This window comes from Anoplophora glabripennis, unplaced genomic scaffold, assembly GCF_000390285.2.
Source record: "Anoplophora glabripennis isolate ALB-LARVAE unplaced genomic scaffold, Agla_2.0 scaffold394, whole genome shotgun sequence".
NCBI classification, from domain to species: domain Eukaryota; kingdom Metazoa; phylum Arthropoda; class Insecta; order Coleoptera; family Cerambycidae; genus Anoplophora; species Anoplophora glabripennis.
In genome coordinates, this window is record NW_019417078.1 from 189294 (window position 1) to 210929 (window position 21636).

At 32.5% G+C, this 21636-nt stretch overlaps 1 protein-coding gene and 1 long non-coding RNA gene across 4 annotated transcripts in view; one reads left to right on the forward strand and one right to left on the reverse strand.

Annotated features, from left to right (window-relative positions):
- The window catches only part of LOC108908180 (peroxisomal N(1)-acetyl-spermine/spermidine oxidase-like), a 173932-nt gene that overhangs the window by 43404 nt on the left and 108892 nt on the right, over positions 1-21636 (forward strand). Inside the window, exons 3-5 of one of the 3 annotated variants that reach the window (XM_018712115.1) lie at positions 4204-4665; positions 14214-14433; positions 18789-19393. The exons of the other annotated variants lie outside the window; for them this stretch is intronic. Of the exons in view, the coding sequence (XP_018567631.1) occupies positions 4204-4665; positions 14214-14433; positions 18789-19393 (1287 nt within the window). The remainder of the gene's footprint in view (positions 1-4203; positions 4666-14213; positions 14434-18788; positions 19394-21636) is intronic. 3 annotated transcript variants of the gene reach the window in all.
- Positions 4771-13444, reverse strand: LOC108908183. The gene is made up of 3 exons (XR_001964356.2): positions 13242-13444; positions 5804-6034; positions 4771-5566 (listed from the first exon to the last, which is right to left on the reverse strand). It is a non-coding gene; the product is annotated as an uncharacterized LOC108908183 (long non-coding RNA).

Genomic DNA, 21636 nt, shown 5'->3' on the forward strand with positions numbered 1-21636 from the left:
AATCTACTGTCTTGAGCAAACCTACTCGGTATTGTTGATCATATTCAATCTTTTTTCTATGTACACTTAGTACATATCCATTTAACCAGACTATTATAAAACGAAAGTGTATACGGAATTGCAACGTTTGGGTTTACTATAAACTAAAACATAAAAAAATTTTCGCATCCTGAAAAGAATAATATTAATATAGAATAGGCAATGAAACGCAAAATATGTTTTGTTTTCCTATTAGCACATGTCTTATTTTTTTTAGTCACAAGTTAATCTTTATATCCATAGTTATAAAAAAGTTCTGTTCTACAGTTTTTTTTTATTTTATAAACATACTGGAAAAAGTTGATTCGATATATATTATGTATATAATTATTGTTATTTATGTGGTATTTACCTAACAACAGATTAATGTCGTTTTCTTGGTACCCATATGTGAATATCTTGATATTAGGTCGATATAAAAAATACCTAATATTGTTTAATTATATATGGCTAGATTGTTAAAATATTACATTGTGTATTGACCGGTTCGTGTTAGAAGGTTATAGAAATAATTACTGTGCAAAACGAATTTTCTATTTAGTTTTAAAACTGGTTTTATTGTGGCGAATTGCGTGGCGCTATCTATGTGCGGTCAACGGAACTAGCGGGAAGCCTTCCCAGCGACCGACCAAAATTTCGTCAGTATGTATATCTACCACGAAGTTATAACGTTTTGCGCGAAGTTGTCACGGAAACTCACATTGAACAGCGTACAGCAATCAAGTTTTAAATCCGGTAAAACAGCCACGGAGACGTGTTTCAAATGAGTGGAGAGTGTGTATCACGTCCGACTATGTCCTCTCGTCATGGTGAACACTTTCTCGGTTGTCACGATACCTCTCCGAACCACAGGAACACATATGAGTAAATAAATATTACTCGTATGCAGGAATACAGTCGGACGTAATACTCACTCCTCACCGTGCGCCCTTTGTAACATTTGATACGTTTTCGTGGCAGTTTTAGCGGCTTTAAGGCCGTTTTACACGCTACGAGAAACCGTAACGATGCGTGACAAATTTATTGCTGCAATAAATCGAAAGAGTGGAGTACTGTTTCCACGTTAACGATAAATCGGAACGATTTCCTTCCATATTTCGTTGTTAACAGCTATCGACCTCAAAAAAACTTTTGCCATGGAGGAAGTAGTGTTGTTGTCGTTGTACATCGGTTGTTTAGCGAGAAAAGTGAAAAAAGCGCAAAAACAGATAACAAAGTGGAGCCGCGAGTGGTTACTAAAGAGAAGAGAATTCTCTCATGTGAAGTTAATGAAAGAACTAAGAAATGAACCGAATGACTGGCGAAATTATTTGAGAATGGACGAAGAGACTTATGTTGAGTTGTTAAGGTCAGCCAAAAACAATCACCGGACTATATCTGATGAATTGCAAATGCAAACTGAGTGAAATTGTAGCGAGAAATGCCGGCTACTTGTTTACACGTTCAAACATGTCGTTACGATTCGCAGAAATTGATCCCGGCCGGCATCAACCATCCAACCCAACTCCCATTCCAATAAATCGCTACAATTTCCTATTTACACCCAACGATAAATCGTAACGATTCGATTGTTACGATAAATTCCTAGCGTTTATTGTAGCGTGTAAACCTGCCTTTAAATCAGAACTGAATTTCTGTACGCTGTTCAATGTCTGTTTCCATGACAACTGTTAAAAACTCGCTTCACGCAAAACGTTATAACTTCGTAGTCGATACACGTATACTGATGAATTTTTGTTCGGTCGCTCGACATCCGGAAGGCTTCTCATTACGTAGTCCCGTTGACCGCACATAGATAGAGCCACGCACTTAGCCCCAATAAAATCAGCCTTAAAACTTAATAGCCGGACAGTGTTATATTTATTTGGTCGGTCACAAATAATTTTATGAAATTACGATCTATCATTACATTTATCCAGGAGGGGGCAACTGCCCCCTGTTTCCTTCCTTTGGCGACGCCCATGCTGCCTCATATAGGATATTCACATTTTCGATATTTGCGTCATTTGCTGACTACGAAGATGTCATATGATATTATTTGCTTTATTGTTTTCGTCGAAATACGTTATTTATTTCATGTAGAATACTTTAAAAACAAAATATGGATAGTTCGTTTTTATTTTCTCGAATGAAATTTTGACAGTTCAGTAAAATATTCATCGACATCGTTCAAGTTTAGAGAAATAAAAAAGTGTATTTATGTAACTTATTTTAGAAACAAGAAAAGGTCCAATTTTCTCACAATCCTTTTATTTTTAAGAAAGACTACCGGTTTCGACGTTAAACTTTACACCTCATCTTCAGGTCTTACAAGGCTAAAATATAATAATAATTTTTTCTAAAATATGTCAAATTATTTATTTATTTATTTATTTATTTATTTATTTATTTGAAACACCATTCAACAGAACATATCCAATTACTGAATGGGTGGGAACACAATATGTAATATAAAAAAAAGAAAAATGACAGTAACCATTGGTAAAACAATTCGAAGACAAAAAAAAACTATAAATAAATTTAAAAGTAATAAAACTTAATAAACTATTTTACATTAAATAAAATAACACTAGTGTAAAACAGTCATATGCTTTAGTAAAATACAATAGACATTATACATATACACAACATAAAATGAATAACAAAATATTATGTTTACTTTTAATTTTTATAGAAGTCAAATTATGTTTTATTTTATTGACCTATTTAATAATTATTAATTTTTACAAATTACTATTTGATTTTTAAATTACTCACCTTGTACATATTTTTACTAAGATTCTGTGTCAGTTTTTTATAATTTACGAAGGTTTCTATAATTAAGGTATAAAATATTGTAAATTCCATGGAAGTTAACAAATATTAATGAAAACATAAGTAATCCTAATGAACGTATACTGACCTTGTCACTGTTTGCGAGAAAAAAATATCACCGGAAACTATTATGCTATACTTTCATGCTATAAATGGAAGTTACAATCTCCTTATTTTTTATTTCTATTATTTGTTAACTCTTAAAAATTCTAAAAAAATCGTGTTTTAATATACAAATTTATGAGACGGGTTCTAGAGGGGGATTATTCTATTTTTTTCTAATTACAATTTTTTTCTTTTGTATTTTCATTTTTATACAATAATGTACCCTATTAAACCAATTTTATTATAGAAGTAAATCTTGATGATTAATTCCTAAAAATACCATATTTTTAACTAAATTTCGAAAAAAAACCGCCACTCTTTTTCAAAAACCACTTTCTGGTTTAAAAATCAAAAAACTAAAAATGTATTATTTTTAATTTTTTTTATAAAACTAATTCTCAAAACGAACAAAATGAAAAAAAAAAGTTTGTGATATCTTTAGTTTTTGCCAAGATCCAAGTATTTAAAATCTTTTTACTCAAAATATTCAGCTACTCTAAATGGGTATAGGTACTAAATACTAATACCAGAAAATCAGGAAAATTAAAAATAATTCGGTCACGACCTCATTGATTTGGCATGGAATGCCCCATATATAAAAACAAAAATAGGAAAAATATGTATTGACATCCTTAAATTAAAATAGTATTGTTTTTAAATGAGGAATATTTTAATTCCAATTAGAATACATGTCTTAACAATGTCAAATAATTATGGAAAATGGCAAAACCGAAATTTGAAAATTGTATTAAAAAAAATGTTTTCTATATATCTTTGGGAAATTATTATTCATTAAAATATACAACTTTGCCCCAATTTAATCATCTTTATATAATTAGATTTTTTTAATAAGTGATAATCATCTATGTGTTAATAAATCAAGTGGCATCTATAATTAATATGCAGGTCATATTAATGAAGGTAAGTTTTAAGTGTTCTTTTGGGATATAATTAATGCCCCATAAAACGTTTTCTTGACTTTCTATTCAAGACTTTGCAGTTTTATTTAATAAAAGTAGTGATTTTTTCGAATTATTAATTAAAAATAGCTGTTGTGGTGGATCAAACAATAATTAATATATCGAAATTTATAATGTTTTAAGAAAGATAAAGAACAGTTTTTATGAGATAAGTAAATTTAGTTTACTTATTCTAGGTTAACAGATATATGCATGTTATCTAATTTCATTATTAATTTATCATGTGTTTTGATAACCTATAGTTACCTCGTTTATTAAATTTTAGGTTTTCAGCAATTCTCACTCAAGTTAGAATCAGCGAAAAGTTCATTATAGTCAGAAACATGGCCAAGAATCCAAGCGTTATAATAGTCGGTGCAGGCGTTTCCGGAATTGCAGCTGCAACAAAATTACTGGAAAACGGATTTGTCAATCTTACTGTCCTAGAGGCGGAAAATAAAATAGGCGGCAGGGTGTGTTCCGTAGAATTTGGCGGTAGTTTTGTGGACCTTGGTGGCCAGTGGGTTCACGGGGAAAAAGGCAATTTAGTCTACCAGAAAGTGAAAGACCTTGACCTGCTCAGTACGTCTCATAATACATTCAGTGACAATACGTACTATTTATCTAACGGAAGCATTGTTGACAAAGATATTACAGATCGCTTGTTCGCGATTGGCATGGAAATAATTGATGATAAGGAAGGCGCAAAAAATGGTACAGGCTCGGTTGGAGATTACTTCATAAAAGTGTAAGTAAAGTAAAGTCATTATTAATTACTCACCTTTAATTGTTTATGAATTATAATTAATATAATTAATTTATATTTATATTGACAATACTTAAGACATTTCAATGAAATTACGGGTTACATGTGACTAACGTGCCTAGCTCGGAGAAACATGCATTTATATTTTCCGAAACAGTTATCTACTAGTTATCTACGAAGAGCGGAATATTCTGGGGTATTCAAATTTAATTAAACTTTATATTTTTACTGAATTTTCCCATTTTGTATTTTTTTTTTATATACTAAATCAACTTAGCTTTGACCAGATGTCAACACCTACTGAGATATAGCTCTTTGATAATTTTTAGATGCCTACTGTTATTAGTCTAATAGATGTTAATTGATCCAAATCATAAAAAGAGGTTTTATAAACGCATACATTTGGCAAAAGGGTGAAGTTTAATTATTAGATTAGAATACTCCCTAATATCCGATTTTCCCCAACTGCAGTAGAAATTCTTTTCTTACAAGCTTTTTTTTTAATTTTACACACTTTACATTTTACACACTTATGTGTATGTTTGTATGTTACTTCAAATCTTGCGAGCCAAATTTGAACCACTTACAACTTTGAAATTTTGCATGCTTGTTCAGTTCTGATGGCAATACACTAAAATGAGTTTTTTTTAACTACACATGTATGTATGTCTAAGTCAAATCTTGCAAGCCAGATTTGAACCACTTCCTCTAAACTTACGACTTTGAAATTTTGCATGCTTATTCAGTTATAACAATAGTACATTAAAATGATAAAAATAACCTGATGCTGCAGCCAAGATTGTCTGTGTCCTCATGAGGGCAATCCTCAACGATTAGTAGCAGCAGTGTTACTTGAAATGGATAGATTGAGAAATATTTCTAACTAAAAAGGTATAAATAAATGAAAAGTAAAAAATATATTTTAAAAACAAGCTTTTATCAAAATGCACAAAAAATAGAAAATAATGAAGTTCATAAAACCCATAATGTTCTGTAAACCCCAAATCCACAAAAGGGTTGAATATGACTGCTCTATATAAGTGTCATCAGCAAAAGTATGATAAATAGACACGTACTATCTATAATCAGTATTACTTGTCGCGTAATTTCCTTAACTTACCTGTTAATTAACATATCGTCTAAAATTATGACCCATACTAATGTAAACTGGACAATTGCGCTTAGTATTGCCCCAAAGGAGATTTTTCATTACGGTAGTTAACAGTCAACATCCCACGGGCGAAACTTATATCAGTCTATGTATTTGAATCTGCCATGGGAAGTCTGCCATCACCTTCCAATTTTTTTTAGTTGCCATAAACTCCTTGTAAAACTAAACCCCTTGTAAAACCTAAAAAGGAGGCAAAACTCTGCTTTTAGTAGGTTTCTCCTTGAGCGTAGCCCTAGAAACAAGTATCAAGATTCAAGAAAGATTCTATCAACCCTTGCAACTCTCCAGATCCGAGTGAACACAAAAAAAAACATATAAAAATAAGCTACAAATCTATATTGGGCGGATACAAACAAATACACAACAAACAAGTGACGCGAGCTTATTTAACAAGTATGAACATGAATTCTTAACTTACAACATAGCACATTCATCCAATACGGCAAGCATATCCTGGACATACGAAAACAAAATCTTGAAATCTTTATGGATACATGAAACCCTGTACTTCCCGATACTCCAAAATCTGCTGCTCGATATTTAGTGTGTTACTCTTTGCATGAGACCCTGCAATGGTGTCTACTGCAATCATGAATATCTGAAATCTCTGAAGGCAGTTACAGTAAATTGTTTTATGAAAACTGCAAAAAGAGAGAGAAAACAGTCAACATTTTTTTCTTTAAAAATATCCAGACGTGCCTATGCGCACCCGATTTGTGGAACAGAAAACAATATTTTTATCGTAAAACGTGTATTGTTGATACTTGTCAAAGCCTGTAAAATTTCATTAAAATATTCTGAGCGGTTTCCGCAATATTTTTAAATTTGTATTTTTTTATTAAAACTTTAACACCCTGTAGACGGGAAACTAATCGTTTTCGGAATATTAAGGAAATATATCAAAAATCACTTGTACTATAACCTCCTGCAAGGAATGCATCGACTTACAAAACACCCTGTATATTTTGCGTAATACTAGTTACAATTCCATAATAACATATTAGGAATTATAGTTCTCTGCCTGCATCCGGTTCTATTATCATATTTTCCCCTACAGCCTCTCTTTTTCGCCTCATGCACAAAAAAATTAGGTGCGCGATTTTTTCTGACAAAAATGTCGCTTACACACTCGTGTAATTTAAAATATTACTTATTTTATATCGCTATTATGAATTTGTTTTAAATTATTAGATGACATTGATGTATATAATACATACGATTTACCTAGAATTTTATGTATGCCAATCACTGTTATTTAAAAAATATATCCTTTTAAAAAAGGATTAATGAACTTTTTTGATAGCATTCAAAATTATTTTTAGTTTATCATATTATCTTTTCAGATAATAAATATATTGCATATGTCAACAAGACTTCAAGTTTAATAAATTTCATATTTATAGATCTTATCTGTTGAAGAAAACATAACAAAATATTTTCACATAACTTTATTGCTTTATAAAATCTTTAAAACATAAAATCTTTTTCCTAAGAACAATATATAGTTTTCGCTTTCTATTGCTGCTCTACCACGAAAATATTACCTAGTATTTGAATTACTGTAGAATTTTTACTAGCAAAGCTTTAGAAAATTATCTTATAGTTCAAGGAGTCGTATGTTGCAAATACAGGGTCGGAGAGTTCCCATGGTTCATCGGCCGTTACGTGAGAGCGATAAAGTAAGTCATAGAAATCCGTGCGATAGAGAAAGATGGCTATAATGAAGGCGTCTAATAGTCACCGTCCATTTCACCCTTCCACAAATAAGATCCACTTCTTATTTGTGGAAGGGCGAAATGGGCGGTGACTGTTAGACGCCTTCATTATATCTTTCTCTATCGCACGGATTTCTATGACTTACTTTATCGCTCTCACGTAACGGCCGATGAACCATAGGGACTTTCCGACCCTGTATGTCTCCTAAGAGGCTCAAATTAATAAGACAGTAGTCGAATATGCAAAATTATTTAATTAAATTTTTCGGAGAAGCGGAATATGATTTCTTGTTTCCTAAAACCAAAGGGAAGTGGTTCTAAAAAGGTAACACAGTGTAGATTATTTTGAGACAAAATTTTCTGTAATATTATTTGTTATTTTCATTATATGCCTTAAAAAAATTCTACTAATCTCGCCTTTAAGAAAATCGGAAAATAATTTGCCGGAAAATCTAAATTTTTGCATTACAAGTTGTTCATACAAAAATTATCTGAACAAACTTTCCAGTTTATCCTTTAACTATGAAAATAAACAATGTCTCTCAGATTTTTGTTCGCGATATGTAATTTGTTGAAAAGGCACCGAAAATATGAGTAAATGCAAAGACAATTCAAATTGAAAGTAAAAGGATCCCGCACAATACTTATGGAAAGTGGCTTTAGGCAATTTTTTTCGAAACTTTGCTATGTGATAATTCGAATCGCGTGGATCAAAAGTCTGAAAGGCCTCTGTTTTGGACCTATGGCTCCTGAAAGTTGAATTTTTTCCCCTTTACACTGCATAGTAAGAATATAGCAATTATTCTTTTTTGTAAAATTACATTACATTCATAGTAAATGAACCTTTCCCGATCGACTAGAGATGTTTTCATCTGCCGGTTGCGACCGGAAGTAGCTTATTCTGATTGGAAGTCAGTTAAAAAAATAGCATTTTTTTTATTGCGGATTTCCATTTAACACCGAAACTTTTGTTTAAAACATTTTTTTATAAAATCCTACTTTTGAGTCCTAAATGACCTTAGAAGTTGACTCGTGCCGATTCCCGTGAAGGCTACCGGAAGTTGAAACCATCTCTAATCGATCTCGCAAGGTCTATTTACTATGAATGTAATGTAATTTTACAAAAAAGAATCATTGCTGTATTCTAGTTCGTAAGGAGAAAAAAATCAACTTTCACAGATAGACTTTGTGTCCATTGAGACTTGATGCACATAGCAAACTGTCAAAAAAATTTGCCAAAAGCCACATTCCTTATGGATTGTGTGTGTCCTTTTTTCTTGTTTAGTAGAATAAAAACTCAAAACATGTACAAGATAACTTGAATGCATAATTTACTGAAATTGAAATACGTTTTTTGTAGCGATGAGAAAGTTAAGTGACGTAGTATTAGAAAATAGGAAATAAAGGAATATCACATCGTCTCCAAACACATCGCTCCATTACATCCTTCAGCGGCTCGAACAAACAGTAGTCACATGGGATAAGATTAAACTGTATTGGAGATTTTTTGTAGGCAGTCTGTACAGTGTTGTAATAGCTTTATGATGATTTATATTATAGTCCAGACGTATCTGTTTCAGAGTCCATCTTTGGGTGAATCGTATATCCACGGAAATTTTGGGCTTTTTGGCTTTCAAATATCATTAGAAATTAAAATTTTTCTATGTGCATAAAAAAAACATGGGTTTAACTTTGGGCGGCACAATATGTTAAAAAAAATCGAAAAAAGTCATTTTTTTCTTCCTATTTAATTATGTACCTTTTGAAGAGTCGATTTTAGGCGAAAATGGAAGAGGAAAAAAATGTTTGTAATTAAATTTTACAAAATATGACCAGTTACAAATCGAATGAATCTTGATTATTATTGTAAAAATCGAAAAAATCGCCAAAAATGGGGTTAAAAAACATTACTTTTTAGGAAATTTTTTTGGGGTCTTTATGTTGGGTATAGGACCTTCATGCTTGGCTCAAGAAAAGTTCAGGTTATGTAGAATGATCACACCAAATTTCATCAAAATCGGTCCGATAGATTTTACATAATAAATTGGCAATCTAGATTTTGAAAAAAAATTTGCAAATTTTCTAAATTTTGCACACCAAAAACCAAGGCCTTTAGATACTTGAAAATTTAATCACATATAGAAGGGCTCTCAAGCTTTCAAACGCATTTTGAAAAATTCGAATCCGCCAATTAGGAAAACTCTGGTGCTTGTTTAAACATTGGTCGAATTTTTGTACTATAATTTTTTATTTTTGTAATATAATGAGTTAATTTCTCATTTGTTTATATTTTAAACAGTAAATAATATTTGAATTATACTTTAATCATAAAAGAAATGATTTTGTATTTTGGTAATATAATGAGTTAATTTCTCATTTGTTTATATTTTAAACAGTAAATAATATTTGAATTATACTTTAATCATAAAAGAAATGATGATTAAATTAATAATTAATTAATTAATTAATTAATTAATTACTAATTTTCGACATATTTTGAAAATAATTGTTTAAACAATTTTAGAATATTTAAATAAATTTGTTTTTGATCTTTGATAAACAGTATATAAGTTTATGCACTTACCTTTGATACAATAAAAAAATAAAGTTGATAATTAAAGGAAGTTTGAAGATAAATAATTATCGGACTGTTGAAAGACCAATGATNATGGCGGGTGTACTTTTTTGAAATCCACCGATTTCAGTAAAATTTGGCATCATAAGGATTGCTGGAGCCAGATTTTCATAAATCAAGGTAAAAGATTTAAATGCCTATCGTTAATAATTATTAACGATAGGCATTTGAAAATACGCAATTTTTTTTTTTAATCGCGAGACATCGATTTAAAAAAATCATCAAAATCGGACCTCTAGAAGCCGAGATATTAAAAATTTTTAAACGCGTCGCGGTTTTGAACTCGCCGATTCAATTTCGAGCAGGCCGAAGCGGCCGCGCTCTCTGCTTCCCCCACCACCACCACCCATACGATATTCTTGAATTTCTCGCTTGCATAAATAACTTTAAATGCGTTTTAAAGTAGGTTGCCAATGAAGAAAAGTATTACAAACTTAGACCTGGTAAGAACTCGGAATACCAAAGGTATTTTTCGAAAAATTAGCCCTGTTCCAATACATTTAGTGTAAATGACAGTTAACTTTGATCGGCTATAATTACGTAACTAATTGACCAATCGATCTGTTTTTTTAGAAGCGTCTTTCCAATAACTTTTAGAACCTGCTTTAAAAAATTTGATTTGATTGAATATCCACAAAGTTATTCTAATTGCTTATAAGTACAAAAATTCGACCAATGTTTAAACAAGCGCCAGAGTTCTCCTAATTGACGGATTCTAATTTTTCAAAAACCGCTGGAAAGCTTGAGAGCCCTTCTATTTGTGATTAAATTTTCAAGTATCTAAGGGCCTTGGTTTTTGCTGTGCAAAATTTAGAAAATTTGCAATTTTTTTTTCAAAATCTAGATTGCCAAATTATTATGCAAAATATATCGAACCGATTTTGATGAAATTTGGCGTGATGATTCTACATAACATGAACTTTTCTTGAGCCAAGTATGAAGGTCCTATACCCAACTTAAAGACCTCAAAAAAATTCCCTAAAAAGTAATGTTTTTTAACCCTATTTTTGGCGATTTTTTCGATTTTTACAATAATCATGATTCATTCGATTTGTAACTAGTCATATTTTGTAAAATTTAATTACAAAAATTTTTTTCCTCTTCCATTTTCGCCTAAAATCAGCTCTTAAAAAGATACATAATTAAATAGGAAGAAAAATATGACACTTTTCAAATTTTTTTAACATATTGTACCGCCAAAAGTCCACGTTTTTTTATGCGCATAGAAAAACTTTCATTTCTAGTGATATCAGAAAGCCAAAAAGCCAAAAATCTCCGTGGATATACGATTCACCCAAACCCAAACAGATACCGCCTAGTCTATTATGAGGGATTTGTTATTCAAGTCTTTTGCATACTTACAATCTTATAGTTAGGAGTTTTCAACTTTGAATGTTTTCATTATCTTGTCCTTCTAAAATTATACTGTCTAATAGATAATTATGAGTTTTAAAGAGGAAAGCTTTCCCAAACTGCTCTTGATATTAATCAGGTTAACTCTTTCTTTAGTCAGAAAGTGCAATTCTCGGAACAACCCCTTATTGAGAGATTCAGTTTATTTCAAATCTACTGAGGTATACTGTAATTTCTTTTATATGTCATTTATCCTCATGCAGATATCTTCAAAGAACTATCTGGTCCCATTTCATTAGTATAATTAGTTTTTATTATTTGCAAGTCATTTATCTGCTAATATACCTACTTATTAAAGAATCAAAACGCGATTAAGATTCATTTGTCACTAACTGAAATGTAATCCTAGCGTAGAGATCTATGGCGATAAATATTGTTTATCATTGTGTAATAAAAAGTAATTTTAAATCTGTTTATTAAATTTACAACATATCTGGTTATGTCAACGTAAATTAATCTCTTTAACCTCTTTAGAAATGATTGAAGTTATAAATATAGCAACAATTTTTATCAGTATGTTTCGATTCCGTCACATAACGATAATTTTTTTATCTGTCCATTTGGGAACTATATTTTTCTCAACATTGTGGAATTTATTTGAAAAGAAAATAGAAAATAGTCTCTAATGGTTATTTTTCTCCTCTATAAGAATATGGAATTGAAAATTTACCCTTATTATTAAACGGCCGATCTTGCTCAGTTTTATTGCCAATAAAACGATTATGACAAACTTTCGACTAAGTTTCTAATTTGAATAATTCATTGGACCGACACCCCCCAAACAAACCCTTTATTACAACAACCTTTTAATGTAAAATCTAAATTACTAAAATTATTGAAGAAAATTTTTATAAAAATTTCACCGTCGTCTCGTAAAAATCTTATGATAAATTCGGTTTCAAAACTTTCGATTTTTTTAGGTAATTATCAATTTAATTTTTTTATCAACGTAATCAGCTGTATTTGAAGGAATTTTGAAGTGTTATTTGATGGAGTGGAGTTTCATTTACCAGCCTTTAGCATCGAGTAATAAGAAACATAATGTTGAAAGATTTACTTTGTCTTGTCTAAAAGGTATGCCAGAAGTAGCTTTTCATTCACACCATTTGATAATATTTACGCTTTTCCACTTTTTAAAGCACGAATATTCTTTTTCGTATATCAGCCGCGATTTTTGGGACAATAGTTTCCCCACGGTCTCTAATGCACCTTTTCCACATCTGAAGGAAGTTTTTCTTCTTCAAATTTGTTTTCACGTATTTATACTTTTACTTTGTGCAGAACAAACAAGGCAACACATATCAGAACTGGTGAAGCAGAATAACACAATAGTTATTTATTCCATTGCTATGCATTCTTCCTAGTAACTAACCTCAAGTACTCACTGGGATTTTAAAACGTGACTCAATTAGTAATTAATTTGTTAATGTTTTTATTTTAAAATTTGCTATAGAAAAGAATAGAATATTATACACGAAGATAAGACTCGTGAAATTAACTCACTCGTCGACAAAGTATTAAAGTTCTTTAACTTGGATTTTGTAGGTATAGGTATATCATGCAATCACAGTGAAGATATTTAGAAATAGAAAAAAAAATATTAAAAATGGAAAGCTGATTTTACCTCATGAAGACAACTTTCGTGTTTTCTTTCCTTTGGAATTGCATTAGTTAGTCGTGCTGGCTCAAACGGTCTCACAGATTTTTAAATGAACATATGTGGAAGTTTATTATAATTCTCTGCACATTTCCCAGTTCGAAAATTCCAGTAGAATATCATGAATGCATCGCAACCATTACATTACGTTTACAGAACACATTCCGCGTATTAGTCTAATCATGATGTATATCAACTAGTATATAGGTACAGCAAAATGCGCAATTTGATGTCTATTCCCAGTTCTAGAACCATATATTCTACAGAATGTCCTCAGGGGTAACTTATGGATTGAAATCGTGGAAGTTGCAGCAACTTTATAAGTGTTTTATACGAAGAAGGAGGCAATGTATGGGACTGGATAATAAAACTAATATTACTAACAAATAAAAATAAATTAAATATATTTATACTATTGAGAGTCTCACTCTTATGACAGCAACATTTCAACATCTTTTTTAAATTTTGTCCAATTTGATTCAACTAACTAGTTTGTTTAATTGATAGACATATTCATATTTGTAACATTTTCAAATTCAAAGCATCCTGAAAATCCAAAATAGGTAGAGTAAAAAATAATAAACCGATATTAGGCACTCTTTATCCGAAATTTTTTATTCCATTGATCATAATCAACCAAAATGAGTAGATTGAAAATTAGTTAACAGTTAAACTTTAAAAAGTAACATTTTCATTAAAAATCAATTCTTAGTTAAAAAAGTATGTTTTTGTTTGTAATTGTATCTGTATTTTAATATGTTGTAAAATATATTAATAAAGAAAGTAAAGTAAATAAAAGTAAAAGTAAAGAAAGTAAAGAAATATTAGTCTCAAAAACAACTAGTCTTTAGGGATATTATTTTTTTAAAGCTATTAATGTCATGATGTATTTTCTTAATTTTTCAACTTGGTACTTACATATTTTATTTTAAATTGCAGGTTCTATGAAGCTGTTTCAAAGGAATTTGGTCATAATGAAAACGTACTTAAAATAGCAAAATTACTTGAGTCCTGGCTTGAGAAGTTCTTCTTCTGTTTGAACTCAGAATCCTGGTTTAATATTTCCACAAATGGTGCACATGTTTTTGAGAGTTGTGAAGGCGACCAGCAACTAAATTGGAGAGATAAGGGCTACCGTACTATCTTGGATGTTCTAATGGTAAACGAGATTAATGCGTGTCAATTCAAAATTACACAACCACAAAAAAAGTTCTGTACCAAAAACTTTAGAAAGAAATACATGCAAATTATATGCCCACGCACCCCCACGAGGGGGTTGTTTCCGCCTCTAAGATCAAATAACGAATGTTAGTACAAAATAATGTGAAAAACCATAGCTTTATATTTTATACTACCAAATATATAAATGTAGGTTCGTATACAACATACCAAAAAAATATAACTTATCCCTCAAAGGGTTAGAATCCACTTACAGACTAGGCTCCCATTTACCCACTATACTTCAATATATTTGCCTGAATTTTGTTACCGCGGGGTTTTGGGGTCGCTGATTTCGAATCTGAAGTCCAAATCCTAAAATTCCTGAATAAAAGACGGCGGATCCAATATGGGGGATGTAAAAATTGGAAGAGCATTCAAAATTTGAAGATTATGGCTGAAACTTACGCTTAAATGGTAAATATAAAACAAAAGTAGCAAGTATTAGTAGTAGGTTGGGGGCGGCCACAGCCTGACAATTGGGCCACAAGTGGACCCTTTTTGCTTGCCCCGTCGTCCCTCTACTTATCCTCCAAGATTTCAATCCATGGCGGGTCCCACACCTCATCCTCTTGGGCCTTCCTACATCCTCTCTTCATCCTCTGGTTTTAACCTTATGGTTGAAAGTCCCATTTTAGGAACCGTTAATGCTACCTCATGTGATTCCGACGATTAGTTCAGGTCCCTGACTAGGCCTCTTGGATCCAAGAAGAGCCAATTGATCTGCCAACTCGTTGCCAGAGATACCCATATCTCATATGACCAAGAACCCAAACCAACTCTACCTGTCTTCGTTGCCAGTAACTTCAGGTAATCTCCACACTCCTGAACAAGGATGGACCTTGTCCTCGCGCAGCTTATCCACAATTCCTTACCTCCTCCTCCTCCTCTGGCACCATCAAAATAGCGAAAAGCGACTAGTATACATACCCAATGAAAAACTTTCCTGGATGCCACCGTCTTTCAAGTATATATTCAAGTAGCAAACTGTCACAACTAAACAGACGGAGCGGTTTCTGCCGAACCGGCTACCGCTCGGCAGAGGATCGGCTCAAAATACATGTGGCGTCACCCCAACTTCCGACCGACAACTTGTCCAGTCTTTTAAGTAGTGCGCAGGTGGAATAAAGTATTTTGTCTTTGTCTTTTTAAATTTGTCTTTTCTCCTCCATTACAGCACCCTCATCAACGAAGGCATCGGTGACCTCTTCCCAAGAACGTTTCTTTTTTATTTTGTTGGAATAATCCTCTGAACGTATATCCCAAATCTCTGGTCTAACATCTGTTGGTCACCGTCTGTTTCATTCAATGGAAGTGACATAAAGGATGCACCGCTTCGACGACCGACTCGGCAGCCGATTCGGCAGAAACCGCTCCGTCTGTTTTAGGCTTAAATTCTAACTAACACTTCCAGGTGTGACAAACTATGCCCCTATAATTATAGGGGCAAATCGAATTTATATTCTTTGTTTCTCATTTTTAGACATTTGCCTATTTTTACTCAAATTATTCAAATTTTTAAAAATTTATAACGTTTTTCTTTGGGTGGTAAATACCAATTTCTATTACACTTTTCAATCCATCGTAATGTGTCTGCAATTTGGATTTAAGAATTTTCGAATAAACTACCCCAGTCATTCTACAGGAAAAAGAGCGATTTCAAGGAAAAATTGATAGCAGCAATCTGACGAGGGGATCTTGTAGGGGGGGTTAATGAAAAATACATAAACTAGTACAGCCAATTTTGCCCCCACTCCGAATAAACAATGGTCAAAGTAGTCAAAATGAGGTTTTTCTCAAATATAATTTTTCAGAGGCAAGATAGAGAAAAAGTCTTCATATGAAAGAGGTAGGTATTAAAAAAACCTACAATTTCATTTGTTATGCATTAAAATCGCTGTATTATTTATCGAGATAATTGCAAAACACATGCATTTTTGCAGTGTTTTTAAATTGTTAATAGCTTTTGCAATAATGGTTACTAGAAATGAGGGTATTATAACACTTTATATGTGGCCACAAATTGGGCCCGATCGGTCCAATAGTTTATGAATAATTGAGCTAGGTCACTGAGTGCATAAAAATCAATTTAAATGCCGGGAAATGATAGTTAAAAGTCTGAAAACTGTGGTATGTTAAAAAAAATCGATTTTTTCAATTTTGTTGCATTTTTTTCAATGCAAAAAAGAGGTATTTTTTATAAATAAATATAAGTAACTCCGGAACTACTGTTCTCAGGACACGACAGTCATATCACTGGATAGCTGGTAAAAAAACAAAGATTAAAAAAAATGCCCTACGCCCTTTCTGGTCCGAGATAGCCCTTTTTAAAAAAAAAATCACAGCGCCATTGTTTATAAACATTAATGGCTGAAATTAATATATATGTACAAAGGTCTAAACTTTATGATACATTCAACTCAGATTCATGAATAAATAAAAAACTTATAGTAACTCAATGTGGAGGTAAATTATCTCGTTCAGTCGGCGTGTGAGTGGGGGGGGGGGGTGAACCAGCTCGGAGATTCAAAATCGTGCCTGCTCGAAAATTTTGCAATATCTCGGCTTCCGCTTGACGTAGAAGCTTCATTATTTTTTAAACTGGGGCAGCTCGTCGAAAAAATGACAACTAGACCACCAAGCGACCCCTAAAATATCATCCAACCCCTAAAATATCATCCAACCCCTAAAATAAGGGTTGGTTCTTATAAGTGGTTTTTTAAAACATTTTTTCGTCGTGCAATTTGACTACAAATACCTTTAAACGTATTAGACCAGGCAATAAAGAGAAAAATATCTAGATTTTCGCGGCCGGGACCGATTTTAATGCGGTTTTTTGCATTTTGTTCAGAAAGACCGTCGGAAAAAAGTCCCGCCTTTTTTATAATCCAGAAGTGGCGGAAATGCATCGCGGGTGCATAAGTGCATCTAGAAGTGCATCGCATCCGACATTTTACCAGTCATATCGAGAACTTTAGATTTCAACCCCCCACCCCCGCCCCCTCCACGAGCACAGGGGATATTTTTCACCTTTCGAATTCGAAATCAGCACCCGCGAAAACCCCCGAGATCCATTTTTCCAATCATTCGGAGAACCTTGTAATCCACGTGCTCCCCGCGCCCCCCAGGCGGCCGGAAGTCGCCACTGGGGGGGGGGGTGGACTGGATATATGCATATTCGAATTCTGCGCCCCCCAAAACCCCCGAGTACCAATTTTTGCGGTATTTCGTGCACTTTGGCAAGTTTCTCGGATGCGATGCACTTCTAGATGCACTTTATGCACCCGCGATGCAATTTCGACACTTCCGGATAATAAAAAAGGCGGGACTTTTTTCCGACAGTCTTTCTGAACAAAATGCAAAAAACCGCATTAAAATCGGACCGGGCCGCGAAAATTTAGATATTATGGGGTAAATCGTTCTTTATTGCCTGGTCTATATGGAATGCAATTCACAACCTCTAAAATGTTATCCAATCAAGGGTTGGTTTTTATTACCGTCCTTTTTTCATTATTTTTTCTAATATTCGACAGAAAATATATTTTCTACAAAGAACAATTATTATTTTTGTTACTTTGAGCGTTTTTATTTATATATTTTTACTTTTTAGAGCTGGAATTAATCCCCTCGTAGTGATGGATGTGAATATAATTTGCATATATTTCTTCCCTATGCTCAAAGTATTATTTTAAAATGTTTTCTTAAAGTGTTTATAAATTGTCGCATTTCATTATAAAGCTCACTTACCTTATGCTCACTTTTACTAAAAAATGCCCTGGTAGATAAGTTTTTGGGCTGCAGATTCGAATTCAGCATAAAAAAATACATAAAATCTATGTACTCATATCTCTGGTATATAACTTTTTTTTGTGTGACTGCGTTATTTATACTCTCTTCCGTTCTACGGTAGTAATGAAACTTGAGTCTTCAGAAATTAAATACTTACCCGATATTTGGATGTGACATTTTCATTTTTTTATGCATAAAATGTAACGTTCCATAAGAATGTTGTGAGTGAGTTAGTAGTCTACCAACTGATGATAGGTATCTAAACATATTACTCTTATAGTGAACCCTTTTGGCTACATTTCCTTTGAAAATGGATTCTTACAGTTCTTCAATTCTGTGTATATTAAAAACTCGATTATAATTTTTTTTTCCAGTCTTCATTTGTACAGTACGTTGTAAAAAATTGTGTATATTAAAGAAAACAAAATAAGAACCACATTTTAAAATAATTATAATAAATTATATCCTTCCTCCTCTTACTATTTCTAAATGTATATGTTTTTTCAGAAAAAAATTCCTGACGCTACGAAACAGCTACCACTGGACGATAAGATATTTTTAAATAAAGAAGTGTCCAAAATTACCTGGGACAATAACACTACCAACTTTAATGGGGTCACAGTTAATTGCTCGGATGGCTCTACCTTCAATGCCGATCACGTTATTGTTACTACTTCACTCGGGGTCCTTAAAAAGTTTCATGAATCATTGTTCATCCCAGAATTACCTCCTTACAAAATCAATTCCATCGAGGGTATTGGTCTGGGAACAGTAAACAAGATTTTATTAAAATTCCCTACGAAATGGTGGTCAAATGATCTGAAAGGAATAAATTTATTATGGACAGAAGAGGATAGAGTAAATTTACATAAGGAATCGCACCTTTTTGGACCTTCAGAGAATTCAGATAATGGAAGATGTTGGTTAGAAGATATTTTTGGTTTTTATGTAATTGATAGTCACCCTAGAGTGTTATTGGCTTTTGTCGTTGGAAAATCAGCACCAAAAGTTGAATTACTATCCGATGAATTGGTAATTGGAGGATGTATGTATTTGCTAAAAAAATTCTCTGGCTGGAAATATGAAATACCAGAAGCCGATGAAGTTTTGAGGTAGGTAGTTTACATAAAGAATTAGTCACTATTTTCATATAATTGAAATGTCATCTTGATAATTCCCAAATCTGAATATCTCCCAAATTTTATTACTGGTTGCCTATATCGTTACATTTAGGTACCTATTCGAAGTAAATAAACGAAAATTGTAAACATTTCTATATAATATGCCAAAAAATCGATATTTTGAACGCTCAGAAAATATAAACGAGTTAGTACGGAGACGCGATCAAAACGATTGTCAAATTTTTAATCTGAGTCTACAGTCTAAAACTAATACCCAACACACGTCCACCATTTTATTTCACTCTAATAAACATAAAATATTGAAACTATGAAAACATTTATACCATCATTACATCTCTTTTTGGTGCGTTTAACAAATAACGAATCCACGTCCGCAACGACTGTCTTTGATATGAGGGCACACTCGTGACATAATGGCAATATTAAAACGGTTCTTGTATACTTTACTCTGTTGGGGAAGGGGGGGGGGGTCATGTGAACCTCAACTCTCTTTTTTCATTCCCTCAATCAGCTCGAAATTCAGTGATCTTTTAGTACACGTGGAGGTTACATGAAATATAATACTACTCCGAAATCATAATAATTCCTAACTTTCTGAACTTAATTTTATACTTATCGAATAATTGAATGTATGAAAATATAATAATTTAATTACTTTTATACGAAAGAAAATTATGAATATATAATAATACGTATTGTTTCCACGCAGTCCTCCAATTCTTTCATGTACCTAGAAGAATCATGTTTCGCCATCTCTTGTTGACATAAGCACTAAATCGGGTGGTAAATTTAAATTGATGTACTTTTCCAGAAAACATTTGTTTTTTTTTATTGGCTCCTAAAAACTGTTAATTAATTATTAATATAACGTAACTAATAAATACATCGCTGTAAACACAATAAGTAAAAATTAAATAAGTTGGTACATTATAACTTTATAACATTTACGAACAACAATTTGTAATTTACATAGTATTTATTGGGCAATTAAAATACAGAAATTTATTATAATATAATAGCATATCGTGCTTTTTTGAATTTCTGTAGTATATAAAAAACAACATAAGATATGTCGATGTTACAACTAATCTAAAAAAACGGTAAAGGTCATGAAGCTTACCAGCAATTAGGCCATGCTTGGCCCTTTTTGCCTCCTAACTTACACTACCCTCCACCTTAACAATCACAAACATCCTTGGTTACGACATAGAGATTCCTTCGAACCCACTACGGTTTTTCCGCACAGCCCTGGTTCGCCTCAGTAGGCAAGCCTTGGTCGCTTCGGCTACCGCCGCGCCCTTACAACTAATCTACTAGACATCGGAAACTGTGGCCATAGTCAAATAAATAAACATCTATATTATGCTAGTAAGCGGCAATACGCGTTGTAGTAGCATACATATCCTAAATCTGTAGTCAAACTGTGTGCCGCTCTATGCTCACAATGCACATGACATGGATAGTGAAATTACTAAAATGTGATGTAGTTGATGCTTCGCCACTATTAGTAAAAATAGCATCTATTAAAAACTTTGACTATTTTGGATATACTCCTGTGAACTCGGTAAATATTAAACATTCATTTTCGTTTTTAAAATGGGTATTTACCTACCGATCGCCAGAGACGATTAACCGCGGAACACTGTTAATTATTTTCTACAGTCGCTTTCCTTATGAGTAAGAAATTAAGTATTACTTTGTTAACTTCTGTTGGTACTTATTATTACGTACTATACCTACAGACCGTACGATATTTGTTGAGAATTCCAAGAGGACCTATCACTTCACTTTCTTGAAATTAACCTCGTCAGACACCCGAGGTAGAAAGACATTGGCGGCTTGGCGTTCACTGTAGTAGCTTGCAGTTCATACTGTGTTTTGCAGTTAAGAAGGTGTGTTCCTTCATAAGTACATTTTCAGTTTAATTTAAAATAAATCAATGGAAGTGAAAAGTAAAATAAACAATTAAAAACCTGTGACAGTTGTCATGTTGATGGTTACTTACCTGTCACGACCAACCTAAAATGTGCGAAACAAATGGATATATCATTTTAAGAAAAGGGAAATGTTTATTCGTAAATAAAATGAAAACCACTGGCTTTAGTTATAGGGAAACTTTAACAAAGTTACACTTAATTTTAGTGCAAAATGCGAATACGTTAAAAAAATTAGGTGATTCCATTTAAAAATTTCGAGTATTCCANGCCAAAGCA